The 13,425-nt window shown below is 50.2% G+C and overlaps 2 protein-coding genes across 12 annotated transcripts in view; one reads left to right on the top strand and one right to left on the bottom strand.

Moving 5' to 3' along the window:
- Ankmy1 (ankyrin repeat and MYND domain containing 1) overlaps positions 1-9,842 on the bottom strand; it is a 53,763-nt gene extending 43,921 nt beyond the window's left edge. For 5 of the 11 annotated variants that reach the window (XM_045146877.1, XM_045146874.1, XM_045146882.1 and 2 more), the window contains exons 1-4: positions 8,065-8,239; positions 7,806-7,974; positions 5,009-5,198; positions 2,327-2,470 (exon numbers count right to left, since the gene is read on the bottom strand). In XM_045146877.1, the coding sequence (XP_045002812.1) occupies positions 2,327-2,470; positions 5,009-5,198; positions 7,806-7,945 (474 nt within the window). In that variant the 5' untranslated portion in view covers positions 7,946-7,974; positions 8,065-8,239. Of the gene's footprint in view, positions 1-2,326; positions 2,471-5,008; positions 5,199-7,805; positions 7,975-8,064; positions 8,240-9,775 lie in introns of those variants that run through there. The other 6 variants (XM_045146876.1, XM_045146880.1, XM_045146878.1 and 3 more) reach the window with 6 other exon arrangements.
- Dusp28 (dual specificity phosphatase 28) lies at positions 8,726-10,978 on the top strand. Its single transcript, XM_045147348.1, has 3 exons — positions 8,726-8,770; positions 9,332-9,817; positions 10,023-10,978. The coding sequence occupies exons 1-3, from the start codon at positions 8,726-8,728 to the stop codon at positions 10,143-10,145; spliced, it is 654 nt and encodes a 217-aa protein (XP_045003283.1). The 3' UTR covers positions 10,146-10,978.
- The last annotated feature ends 2,447 nt before the right edge of the window (positions 10,979-13,425 follow it).

The raw sequence follows: 13,425 nt of genomic DNA, 5'->3' as shown, positions 1-13,425 counted from the left end.
AACAGCAAATTTATAACATAAAGCAAGTAAGAAATTCCACTAATGGCTATAAATCAAAATGTTTAAGCCTAAGAGAAAGGAAATATAAATGAAGACCATAATTACTGACTGAAAGTCCTATACTCTTAAATTGGAACTAGGAATATCATTATAAAACAAGGATGTATTTTTCTCACAAGAAGGATTTTCTTCATCTTTCTACTGAAAAAAAAAAATCTAGAAGTAATAATCAATGAATGCAATCGCAATGAGTTGTCCAACTGTGATCTTCAAGTGCAATGCCCCACTTAAGGGGCCAGGTTTAATGCGTGAACAGTTGATAAGTATTTGGAACAGGAAGTCAGATGAGCCTGGAACTTACGGTCCTGGCAGAGAATAAGAAAAGGACAGAACTCTTCTAGAGGTGTTGTATGGCCAGACACCTCCACATTCAAAGCAGTGAGTAACTATTGCCAGCTTTATCAAAAGCAGCTGGGACAATTCACAAGCAAAAAGTTGAGGATAACTGCACCTCTGCTTGAGAGGTCAGGCGCCCTGTGCCAGCTGCATACAATAACACGTGAGGTCTCATGACCTCAAAGGGGAGACAGTATGTAGAAGGCCAAGGAACAATCAGCTCCAGCTAGGCACTCTCAGGAGTCTCCATGCTCTGTACACAAGCCTTCACCCATGGTGGAGGGAAGAGCATCCACGGGAATAAAACCCATGCAGGGAGCCCACTCCTGGACAGGAACAAGGAGGTTCTGGTAGTGGCCACAGGGAAGTTGTCAGCAGGGTGGAATGAGACTTCTTGGTGGTGCAGGTGCTCTGGGGTTCTCATGATCATCCTGAGGCTGAGGGAGGAGAATTCAGCGTAGTCTTGACACAGCCCATCGAAGTGGCTACCTTGGGAGTTTCTATAAATAATCCCTCTCCATGCTCTTTAAGTGACCCCTAGTAAACTCACTGGTTCATCGAACTGATACTGGTGTAATTGTACATTGGTCTGCCATCTGAGCCCTACTTAGGGTAAAGAGTTGTGTTCGCTTCTTCCCAGGGGAAAAGATTCCTGCAACTGAGGTCTCTACAGTGAAGGGGCTCTGGCCAAAGATGAATACTGTGGGCTTCAGAAAGAATGAAAACTGAGCTGGAGAGATGGCTTAGTGGTTAAGACGCTTGCATGCAAAGCCTAAGGAGCCAAGTTCAATTGGATGCATATGGTGGCACATGCATCTTGAGTTTGTTTGCAGTGCTTCAAGTTCTCTCTCTGTGGCCCCTCTCACAAATAAATAAATAAACAGAAAGCCTGATAATTAGCTATACAGCAGCACCTCAAATTTATTAAAACTCTCTCCCCTTTCTCTCTGTCTCAAATAAATAAATAAATAATTCTTAAAGGGGGTGGAGAGATGGCTTAATGATTAAGGTGCTTGCCTACGGACCCTAAGGATCCAGATTCAATTGTCCAGGTCCCATGTAGGCCCAATGCACAGGGTGCTGCAGGTGTCTGGAGTTCATTTGCAGTGGCTAGAGGCCCTGGTGCACTCATTCTCATTCTCTCTCTCTTCCCCTTTCTTTGTGTCTCAAATAAAAATAAACAAAAAATTTTAAAAAGTCACACCTGGCCAGGTGTGGTGGTGCACACTTTTAATCCCAGCACTCAGGAGACAGAGATAGGAGGATCAATGTGAGTTCAAGGCCAACCTGAGACTGAATAGTGAATTCCAGGTCAGCCTGGGCTAGAGCGAGACCCTAGCTCAAAAAAAAAAAAAAAAAAAAAAGTCACAAATGTCAAATAAAGTTACTTTAAAAAGTGTGTGGTTACCCAGGCATGGTGGTGCACGCCTTTAATCCCAGCACTCGGGAGGCAGAGGTAGGAGGATTGCCGTGAGTTCAAGGCTACCCTGAAACTACAGAGTGCATTCCAGGTCAGCCTGAGCTAGAGTGAGACCCTACTTCAAAAAACCAAAATAAAAAAATAAATAAAACGTGTGTGGTGATGGAGGCCTACACCAGCTACTCAGCAAACTCAGGCAGGAGCAGAGCATGTTTAAGCCAACACTGGCTATAAGTGTGTTCCTGAGCAAATTAGAAAACTTAGTGCGAGCCTATCTCAAAATGAAAAGTAAGAAGGGGCTGGGAACATAGCTCAGTAGTAGAGTGCTAGCCTGGCATGTGTAAGGCCCTGGGTTCAATCCAAGTACAACAACAACAAAAAAAATTAATTAATAGGAACACAGCAGCCCCATTATCCACTGAACACAAGGAGGTCCTGCCTCCTCATGTGAACACATAGCGCCCTACCCCTCACATGAGCACACAGCACCTGAGCCCTGAGTGCACTCACTTGGAACAGCCTTGTCTTCATGTACATGGTGCCATAACCTTCTCGATGACTGAGATAAAACATCCCTGTGAAGCTGGAGCCATCTGGCCATGTGTAGGTGCCCATACCATGGCAGTGGTCCCGGTAAAACTGCCCACGGTAGACCTGTGAAATGGAGAGGTCAGTGACCCTCATATCTGAAAGAAGTTGTTGCCATCAAGCACTAAACATGAAAGGTACTTGCCATTTGGCTACCACACACGGCTGACATTCAATGGGAATCACAAGACTGTGACAAGCTTCAGGGGTGCCTGGCCACAGGGTCTTCCTTCTATCCAACAAGCTGATTGGCATTAGTCAGTCAAAGAACCCAGAGCAACATGAGCTTACCTCTCTGCCTTCTGCCTAAGTGGGGAGTGTGGGGTATTCAGAACTGCCTGGATCTGATGCTTCAGGAAAATGTGGGTCTGTTTCTCCCTGACAGAGCCAGGGCCCACCCTGGAGTTGGCAGGACTCTCCCCACTCAAGAGATCTGGTCCTTCCCTTCCCAGAGGATGAGGAGGGCTGTACATCAGGTCACAAAGGTCAAGATGGCCAGAGGTAGTTTGCTGGGAGGAGACTTTCAGCTCAGTTGGGAACAAGGTAGTGCTGACTTCAGACTCCTTAATAAGCCTTTCAGGTGGGTGTGTCAAAGCCTGTAAGACCACAGGAGGGGTAAAGAAAGTGACATTCATCCCTCAGGGTTACCAAGGATGGGAGTTAACCCTCACAAGCTGGGCTAGGAGCTCTCGCAGAGCCAAGATGAAACACCAGCAGGAAGGCCTGGGGACATAACTCCTCCTTCCTACAGAGATGAGTTTGTCCAGCTCCAATCAGGATTTGGGTAAGGCCACAACATGGGTCCATAAGCTGGAGCTGTATCCAGCTGGAGATTTCTTCTTTCAGGAGCTTGTGTACCCACATTGGAGCTGCCAGATGGCAAGTCAGTCTTGCCCCCACCACATGAAGATGTGCCCTGTGGACCCAGAAGTCTCTTCCCTGACTCACCTGCTGTTCTCCCTTCCCTGGTGAGGACTTGGGCCATGACCTGTGAACCAGGAGCCATGGATAGACGGGCATCATCACTGTCATGGCATCCAGCTCCTGCTTGATGGCTCCTGGGCTTCCAGACTGGCTGGGTGCCCTGCCTGTAGCTGCTCCCACTCTGGGGTCTTCAAGGACTCCTATCCCTCTTCCTCACCCTACACCTTCTCTCTCCTCAGGCTCAATCCTGAACACCAGCTCTTTTCCCCACCTCTGCTCTCCTCAGGGCAGGCATACCTCCCATGCTCATGGCTCTACCATATAACACTCCTGCTCTGAAATGCCCCAACAACAAGGGGCAGACAGCTATAGCATGCCTACCATCATCCTGCCCTGGTCCACACTCTGTTGCCCAACGAGGCACAACTCCTAAGTGGACGTGAGCTCACAGGACTTTGGAATTGGGGCTGAGAGACTCCTGTTCCTTCTACTGTTTCTTGAATGGGCGAGGCTAAGTGCAGGGGAAGGCTTTGATCAGGCAGAAGTACAATGAAACAGAGGTACAGGGCCAGAAGCCCATGAAACCCCCATGTACCACAGCTGTAGCACCTGACAGGAAAGGGCCAGCACCAGGTTATCACAGGCGTACACATACATACACACACACACCAATTCACACCCATGTACTGCCTCCTGGGGTCTCAGATGAGCCACATCATGTTCAGATATTCTAGAATAAAGCCCCCTACCTGGGTACAGGTAATGGGGACATATCACAGGAACTCCCTACCTCCCCCACTGGGGAGATAAGCCTCTAGACATAGCATGTGCCCCAACTTTACCACACTGAGTTGCTGCACTATGCCATGTCTCATGCCAATGACATGAGAACACAAACTGATTCGGTTGCAGCCCCATCAAGTCTCCACTGAGGTCCTGAGCTTTGCTTAATGTCAAAGGGTGTGATGGTTTATGTTCACAACTTGAGAACCTAGATTCACCCAGAAAAGGAGACTATGAGCATGCCTGTGGAAGACTATCTTGACTAGGTTAACTGAGGTGGGAAGACTACTTTACCTTCTATTTGGGCCCTGGAATGGATAAAAAGGTAAAAGCTGGCGGAGCACTAAGATTCATCTCTTTGTTTCCTGACTGCAAATTGAATGTGACGGGCTTTTTCATGACCCTGCAGCCATCCCTTCCCTGCCATAATGGCCTCAATCCCTTTGAACTGTGAACTAAAATAAATCCTTCCTTCTTTCAGGTGTGTGTGGCCAGGTGTTTGGTCACAGCAATAAGAAGTAACAGATACAAGGGCTAGGTATGTTTTCATTTCATTTTGTCTTTAAGTATATCCTCTGTGGTCAGTTTAATCTTAAAACAGTATAATTTCAATAGTGCAAATACACAAGTTGTTCCAGCAATTCCCCGTTTTAGGACATTTTCCTGGAATAAGAAATGATCATGAGTCATAGCTTCCCAAACTTTATCCTGAGAATCACAGGAAACCTGAGCATGCAGAGGGAGTCTTCAGAGACCCTCGTATGGCACTCTCCTGTAGAAAAGGCATTAGAGCACTTGGTCTTGCAGATGGGTGGGAAGGCTCTCATCACTGCTCTCAGGAGGAAGCCTCCACTCCCAGCACCCAGAGGAAGTGGGGCAGCAGGTAAAGCCACCTACCTCACCTGTGGGCCAAGAGAACTCCCCATAGCCAAGCTTCATATTGAGCCCAAATTCCCCTCGGTAGACACAGCCATCTTGCCACTCCTGTACCCCTTGGGTGAGCTGGAAGTAGGATCCCTTCAGGTCCTGCTCCTTTAGGGTGCCCTCAGATTCTTCATCTTCCTCCGTGGAGTCCACTGGTGGGTCCCTAGGAAGACTCAGAGCTTAAGGAGGGGAATCAAGGAATGATCAAAGAAGAGTGACTATGTACTAAGTATAACTCAGCACCTCATTTCACCCTCTGGAGAACCCCAAGGTGTATATTGTTGTCACAAAAGGGAAAATGAGGCACATGGGTGCAGTGATTGCCCAGAGGCACACAGGAAATGGACAAGAAGGATGCAAACTGACAAGGATAAATGTGCCTGGCCCTGAGGCAGGACCAGTCTGCCCCTCCAGCCCATGGTCTGTGGCCCCCTCCAGCTGTTTCCAGACAGATGTGCCCACAAAAGGGTTCTCTCTCTTTCTTGAGCTAGCAGTGTCAGCCCTAAACCGACTGAGCAGAAAACAGATACTCATGCATGTAGACCCAAGACAAGGCTGAGAGCAGCTTGAGGGCAGAAAACTGACAGATGGACAGATGCAGAATGTGTGGTCATACAGCGTCATTCCTGCCCTGTGATTTGAAATGAGTCATCCGTTAAACATGGGTCCCAGCCCTGCGCTCATCACACATCCCTTTGCCTCACTTCCAACATTCTGGGGATCCATGTGTAATGGTTCTTCTCTGAAGATCGGTCCCAATGTCCCACTAGCAGCTAGGCTGGCAGTATAAAGATTTGCACTGCTCAGACCTTCTCTCCACCAGCCAGCTGTGAAATTCCTGCCATGGGCCACAGAGGATTAAGTACAGCCTGTGCCCAATGAAGAGATTCCACTGCTGAGAACACAAAATCTGTATTTGGCACATTGTTCTAGGTGGATGGACATAGAAAGAACAGTCCCCAAATACAACCACAGTGAGACTGTGGGTACAGATGTGGTTTGCTTTATTGTTGTTGTTCTGTTGCCTACCTATTTTGGATTGGATTGTACATTTTATGTTGAAATCCTAAAACCCAGTAAGTAGCTCATTTGGAAAAGGATCCTTACAAAAATAATCAAAGTGAGGTCATTAGAATGGGTCCTAAACTAATATGACTGATGTCTTCATAAGGAAATACTGACTCCGATACAGAGAAATGCACAGATGAACAGACAGAACATGAACAGACAGAAAGAGGAAGAGGCCACACACAAGCCAAGGAGATAGGTTACAATTCAGCCTGTCACTTGATATTGGGGTTCCAGCTTCTAGAAGTGTGAGGTAATAAATACACCTAGTCTGTGGTGCTTTGTTACGGTAGTCCTAGCAAAGTAACACACATAGATTTCTGCATTTCCTACAAGGACAGGAGTCACTTGCCTAACAGTTAGAAATAGTATCAAATATTGGGGGATAAGAGAGATGGATTTTTTTTTTCCTGAAAAGTATGGAAATAAGTTTGAGACCAAGAAAATCAGTGCAACCAGTCAGCTATAAGGGTCATCAGAAATGGCCTGCTGGCACATAGAGAGCCCAGCCACCTGGCTCTGCCACAGCCAGCTGCTTGGCTAAACAATCCTGAGACTCCTTATAACTGTTTCCTCATCTGTAAAATGGACTGGGTGAGTCAGCTGGGGCCCTACGTTTTAGGAACTGAATGTCCCAGGCTCAGGTATCCAGGCAGGGGCTCCTTTGTTGGTTCCTAGCTGTGAGCATAGGTGACTGAGAGAGGGTGGTGAAAAAGAGGCAAGGCTATGGTCCCTCTTCCTCTTGTTATAAGAACTCTAATCCTGGGCTGGACAGATTGCTTAATGGCTAAGGCACTTGCCTACAAAGACAAAGAACCCAGGTTCAAGTCCCCAGTATCCACATGACACTAGATGCACAAGGTGGCACATGCATCTGGAGTTCATTTACAGCACTGGAGGCCCTCACATGCTCATTCTCTCAAATAAATGTATTGTTTTAAAAGAAGAATCCCATCATGGGATTCCTACCTTCATGACTTCATCTAAATCAGCTCCCAATCACATCAGGGTTAGCGTTTCAACATAAATTTTGAGGTACACAAACATTCCCTTGGTAGGATGTGCACAATGGCTGAAATGGTGAGCATTTAACTACATGTAAGGCTCTGCCCCAAACAGTCCCTGCAGGAGCAGGAAGAGGTGTGCTGATAATGGGATATAAGAAGCCTGTTCCATCTCTAGGAGGGAAAAGGGATGGCAAAGGCTGGAAGGCATCCACAAGATCCAGCATGGGAGCTGTACTGATGGCTAAACAGTTAAGGCCTGGGAAGCCTAAGGACTCAGGTTCAATCCCCCAGTACCCACATAAGCCAGATGTACAAGGTAGTGCATGCATCCGGAGTTTGTTTATAGTGGCTAAAAGCCCTGGTGTGCCTAAGAACATGAGTTCAAATCTCCAAGTCCCACAAAGACACCAAGTGACACAAGCATGCAATGTTGCGCATGTGCACAGGGAGCTCATGCGCCTGGAGTCTGACAGGCCCTGCTGTGCCCATTCTCTCTCTTGCAAAAAAAATCAAGCATGGGATTACTGCACCCCATTACCTATCCTCGTTTTCCTCAGGGGTTGCTGATAGTGTTGATAGTTTGGGAGGGTAAAAATACTTTCAGCAACTTTTAAGGCCTGCCCCAATAGTGAATCCCAGCTGATGCTGGCCCAGCGGGTGTTGCACGCCCCTGCTGGAGGATCCCCCTGCAGCACCTTCTGGTGAAGAAGGCATAGCTAGACTCCCAGCTCTCGGTAGCAAGGGAATGGCCACTCTGCTCCTCCAGCAGGCCTCTTGAGCTGTACCTCTCCGCGGCTTCATAGTCCACGGTGACAGGGAAATGACCACCTTCCATGTCTCTCCTCTTCGAACCTAAAATCAAACCTGGGGCCATAATTCTCCCTCAGGACTCAAGACAATCAGAACCTGGGAAACCCGCCACAGCCCCACACCCCTCAGGTGAACCAGACCCACCACAGCACCCCACATTCCCATCAGTGCAGTCGACCTCAAGGACCCCCTTCGGAGCCCTCTAAGGCCCAAGGGGACCCTGTCCTTCCAAGAGCAGTCCCAACGCGAGGGCGACCACGGCCCCAGGAAGCCCGTGCCTCCTGACCAGAAGACCACAAGGCGATTTCCAAAGTGCGCACCCAGCAGCTAGGATCCAACTAGTGTGTCCGGTTTCCCTGGAGACAGACGCCCACGCCCCCTTCTAGCTTTCCCCAATCCCTGAGCCAAACTGCATTGGCCCCGCCCATCTCCTACTTTCCACCAATCCCTGAACTTGGCCACACTGGCCCCCTCCCCCAACATAGGCCCGCCGTCCCCTCCCCCCCAGCCTCCGCCATTTCCAGAGCTGGCTGTACAGTGCCCACCTCTGCAAATCTCTCAAGCGCCCCGCCCCTAGAACCGGTGCACTACATCCTCAGGCCGTGGGAACAATCAGAAACACCACCCCCCAACAAGATAGGGTTGACGTTTCTTCCTCCACCTAACTGAATGGCTACCACAAACTGGAGAAAAGGGTCATACATTTGTGAACTGAAGCCACGCCTGTGAGTCCACAGACTGATCAGAACTTCCAGATCGGAGAGCTGGAACTTACAGAGCAATCGGATATGGGTGTTCCTACACCATGATTACTAATATTTTGTTCAAGGGTAAATTTACTCCCTTTAAGGTGAGAGGTTCCTGACCTAGACATATTTCTTCCTTGCTCCTGAGCGCCAGCTCCTTTCTTCGGGTGGAGTGAGAAAATGGATGCTGGTAATGCCTCTCTGAACTGGGCAGTCAGCCCAGGCAAACCTGGCTGTGGCGATTGAAGCGTTTAAGCACAAGAGGAAGGCCAGGCTGCGGTCAAGGCTTGGTAGTAGGAAGGGAGAAATGAAAAGCAGGCACCTTTTGTCAGGTTATTTAAGACTGGGGAAACCAGGCGTGGTGGCGCATGCCTTTAACCCCAGCACTTGGGAAGCAGAGGTAGTAGGATTGCCGTGAGTTCGAGGCCAGCCTGAGACTACAGAGTGAATTCCAGGTCACCCTGGGCTAGACTGAGATCCTATCTCGAAAAACCAAAAAAAAAGTTAACAGTGGACATCAGGGGCGTGCTAGCTCAGCTACAGGGACAGCCCTTGACCCCTGGTACCCCCAGGCAGTCCAAAGGCGCTAGGGTTGGCACCGTCCCACCGGCTGCAGCCAATCCAGCCAGTGCCAATCACACGCTAGCAACAGGCCACGCCCACAGACCGCAGGCCAGCGCGGTCACCCCAGCAAGCTGGAGAAGCAAAGACCGGACGGCTCACGGGACCCTGAGGACACTCCTAGGCGGGGGCGACCATGCGCCCCGGAACAGCCACAGGGCAGGGAGGGCCCCGGGTCCGCGCCGCCGCCCTTCGCGCACGTCGCTCCCGCGCTCTTTATCGGGACCGCGCGCGCCGCACGCGCTACGGAGCTGCTCGCCCGGGCGGGCGTCACGCTGTGCGTTAACGTCTCCCGCCAGCAGCCCGGGCCGTGCGCACCCGGCGTGGCCGAGCTGCGCGTGCCCGTGCTCGACGACCCGGCCGAGGACCTGCTGGCGCACCTGGAGCCCACCTGCGCGGCCATGGAGGCCGCGGTGCGCGCCGGCGGTGCCTGCCTGGTGTACTGCAAGAACGGCCGCAGCCGCTCGGCGGCCGTCTGCACCGCCTACCTCATGCGGCACGCCGGCTGCAGCCTGGAGCGCGCGTTCCAGGTGGGGGCTTCCGGGCCAGCCCAGCCCGGGGGCGGGCCTTCCGGAGGCGGGGTCGCGGGACGGGGCCTCGGCCGGGCGCCCCCCTTCGCGGGCGGTCGTCTGGGAGACGCACTTCTGGAGGCGGGCTCTAGCCTTGGGGGCGGGGCTCTGAGCTGCCTGTTGGTTCCCGGTCCGCTGTGCTCCTTCACGGTTTCCTCGTTTACAGATGGTGAAGACTGCCCGTCCGGTCGCCGAGCCCAACCCGGGCTTTTGGTCTCAGTTGCAGAAGTATGAGCAGACCCTCCAGGCCCAGACCCACTCGCCCCGGGATCCAGCTGACCCGGAGTAAGCCGGCTCGGTTCAGCCTCAGTTCTCAGTCCTGCAAGCGGCGCATCGTAGGCCTGTAGCCTTTGCGAGGGTCGTGCACTGCCAGGAGGTGGTCCTTCCCTCCTTCACCCATGTTGAGCAATCGCTTTTCTCCGTCAGGCCTCGGCTTCCCGAATGCAGCTGGCATGGTCTTGTTCTAACTCTTAATGGTACTGCAGGAGAATCCACGGAGACGGGGACTGAGATCGCTGTGTGAGGCAGACCGTCCTCCTCTTCCCCCTAATCAGTTTAATTTATGCATCAGGCTATGGCCAGATATAAACCGGAGTTTTAGACAGAGAAATACATGTAGGAAGATAAGAAGCTGGAGAGCCTAGAACACGAGATGGTGAGTCATACCTCCGGATCCTAGTTGCCTATCCTAAGAGAACACCCAGAGCCGATGGCAGCACTTCCCCTGTTCCCTAGGCCTCTCCCTGGCCCCTTCTTAGAACCGAAAATGAGATCTGCGGGCAAGAGAGGACCTACCGTTTCCAAGCTTGCAGCTGCTACCCCATGCAAGAGAAGGAGGGGGACAGGGAGGCTCACCTCCCTCTTGACTTGATTTGTATCAACTCTGTGCCTGACCTACCATCACACAGCCACCATCATACCATCATACAGTGCATGGGAGTGTCAATTGCTCTTACAGTTCAGCCAGCCTCTCCTAGACATCCTATGGCCTTGGAGTCCTAGAAAAGTAATCACTACCTATGGTCCTTAAATAGGTAGTGAGGAAAAAGAAAACCCTGGGCAGTGTGGGAGTTACAGATGGTCACTGGTTAGTGTGTACAAATACATATACATTGGATAAAATCCCATGGTTGGTATTGTGGTTTCTCTCTTCATCCTGTCATCCCTATTTCTTCATCAGTCAGCACCTCAGCTGCTCTTGGTCTCTAGCCTTTGCCTGTGGCTTGAGTGGTCTGGATGCATCAACTGCTGCTGAAGGTCAGGGCTAGTCACCACCCAGCTCAGCAGCCCGTTTCATCCCTGAGGAACCCAAGGGAGCTGGACAGTGTCAGCCTCATATGCAGAGGGACACACAGTCCCAGGTGGAGGGCTTTTACTTAGCAGAGCCCAGTGAAACTCATATAAGGCACTAGGGTACAGTAAGAAGGCCTTCCCTTACCACCCCTGAACTTTGTGATGAGAAGCCACCCAGTAGTCACTGGTTCAGAGTATTCATACCTTGCAGTGCAGCACTCAGACAGGATCATGTCACCAATCAGCACTGCCCATCCTAGGGTGACTGGCTAGTCTGACTGCTGGTGCTTCTTCCCTATAGCAGGCAGCTTCAGGTCACCGGGAAGAATCTCCAGACCAGACACAGTTTATGGGAGAAAGAAAGGATTTAGTTGAAGCTTACAGATCCAGGGGAAGTTCCATAATGGCAGAAGTTGGCCCACTTTCACAGGTCCAGGCAGAGAAAAACCATCACCAACACCATAAGCAAGCACACTCAGGAACCCAGGCAGAAGGCAGGCATTGTGCATAAGCTCCTGAATATATTAGGGGTCATCCATTCAAACCACTACACTCCCCAAGTCCCTCAAACTTGTCTCGTAAGGGAGCTACTGCCACCATTCCCACCCAGCCAGCGAGGATGCAGTAACTTACAGCAAATAAGGCTTCTGGCCCAGGTTTTCACCCAGTGTACACAACCAGTCCCTGCTCACAGCACCTTCCATGGGCCTGGTGCCCTCTCCTCAGGTTGTAACATGGAAACTGGGGCTCTGGGGTGCTTCCTGGAACCCCAAGCCCTGATTTCAGATCTGCAAACTAACCAAAGACTTGGCAATTCCAGATTCAAGAGAATGATTTTTAAAATACATTTTATTTGGATTTCACAAAGGAGTGCAGAAAGGAGAAGGCTGGGAGGTAAGGGGAGATGGAATGGGGAGAAGTACACCAGGTGGAGCTCAGAGGCCCATGTGTTTAGACACAGATCTTAGAAAAAATGTGAGAGGGAATTTTATTTTTCTACTAAGAGACCGTGTTTTATTAATTAATCTTTTTTTAAATTTTTATTAACATTTTCCATGATTATAAAAAAAAATCCCATGGTAATTCCCTCCCTCCCCACCTCCACTCTTTCCCCTTTGAAATTCCATTCTCCATCATATGGAATTTTAAAAATAAAGTGTGCTTTCCACAAGGGCCAAAAGTGAAGATAGTAAAAGGAAAGAGCTCTTACCCGTCCAAAGATCGGAAAGACGGGGCTGCCAGCTCAAGACAGAGGAAAACAGAGGCCCGTGGATGCAGGGGGATATAGGATTGTGTCTCATCCCACCGGGGCACACCTACACAGGGCATCCCAGCCACTCTGCATGGATTTAGAAGAGAAATCCCCATTACCTGGGCAGGGTGCACACTTGAGAGGGATCTAATTGGTGGGATGGATAAACACTAAACCCCAGGACTGGTGCAGGTGGGACAATCTGAGATAGGTGTGGCATCCTAAGGCCTCTCCCTTTAAGGGCCGTCCTGATCCTGCCTAATTAATCTAACTGCCTATTCTGGCGCGCGCGCACACACACACACACACACACACACACACCCCACATACACAAGGTCAGGGCACTTTCTGACCTGGCTCTAGATGATGGGTACAAGGATCACAAGCCGTGGGCCAGGTTGAAGGACATCCGAGGGTTGTATTATAGGTGCAGGTCTGGTGGGAGGGACCCACTGAAGGTTCCAGGTTCTTGGGTTACAAGACAAGAATTGTAGCAGAGACACATAGTAAAACATTAGAAATATAGTTTATTGAGAAAAGCAGTCCTGAGAATGGCAACAAATGACCCCAGAAGAGAGCTGAGAAAGGCATACACTCAAAAGCTTAGGACCACAGATCTCATAGGTCACTTACATAGCACTGCCTCTTCCAAGTTTTATTGTTCTATTATTACAAGTAGCCAGCACTTTTTTTGTTTTTGTTTTTGAAGGTAGGGTTTTACTCTTGCTCAGGCTGACCTGGAATTCACTATGTAGTCTCAGGGTGGCCTCAAACTCATAGCAATCCTCCTACCTCTGCCTTCCTGAAGTGCTGGTATTAAAGACGTGCACCACCAGCCTTCTAATGCACCACCACGCCTTATGTTGATCTTGACATTGGTTCCCATCCTCCTGCCTATATATATATATATATATATAATTTTTTTTTCCACCTCACAGCTCTGTTCTGGGAGCCCTTCAGTTTTGGCTCCCTGCCTAGGACCTCTGTCTCAGGTCCTTCGGGGGTCCTTTGTTTTCCTCCCAAC

This window comes from Jaculus jaculus, chromosome 4, assembly GCF_020740685.1.
Source record: "Jaculus jaculus isolate mJacJac1 chromosome 4, mJacJac1.mat.Y.cur, whole genome shotgun sequence".
Classification (NCBI taxonomy): domain Eukaryota; kingdom Metazoa; phylum Chordata; class Mammalia; order Rodentia; family Dipodidae; genus Jaculus; species Jaculus jaculus.
Note: the sequence above shows the minus strand (reverse complement) of the source record. Positions and strands in the feature narration are given on the sequence as shown.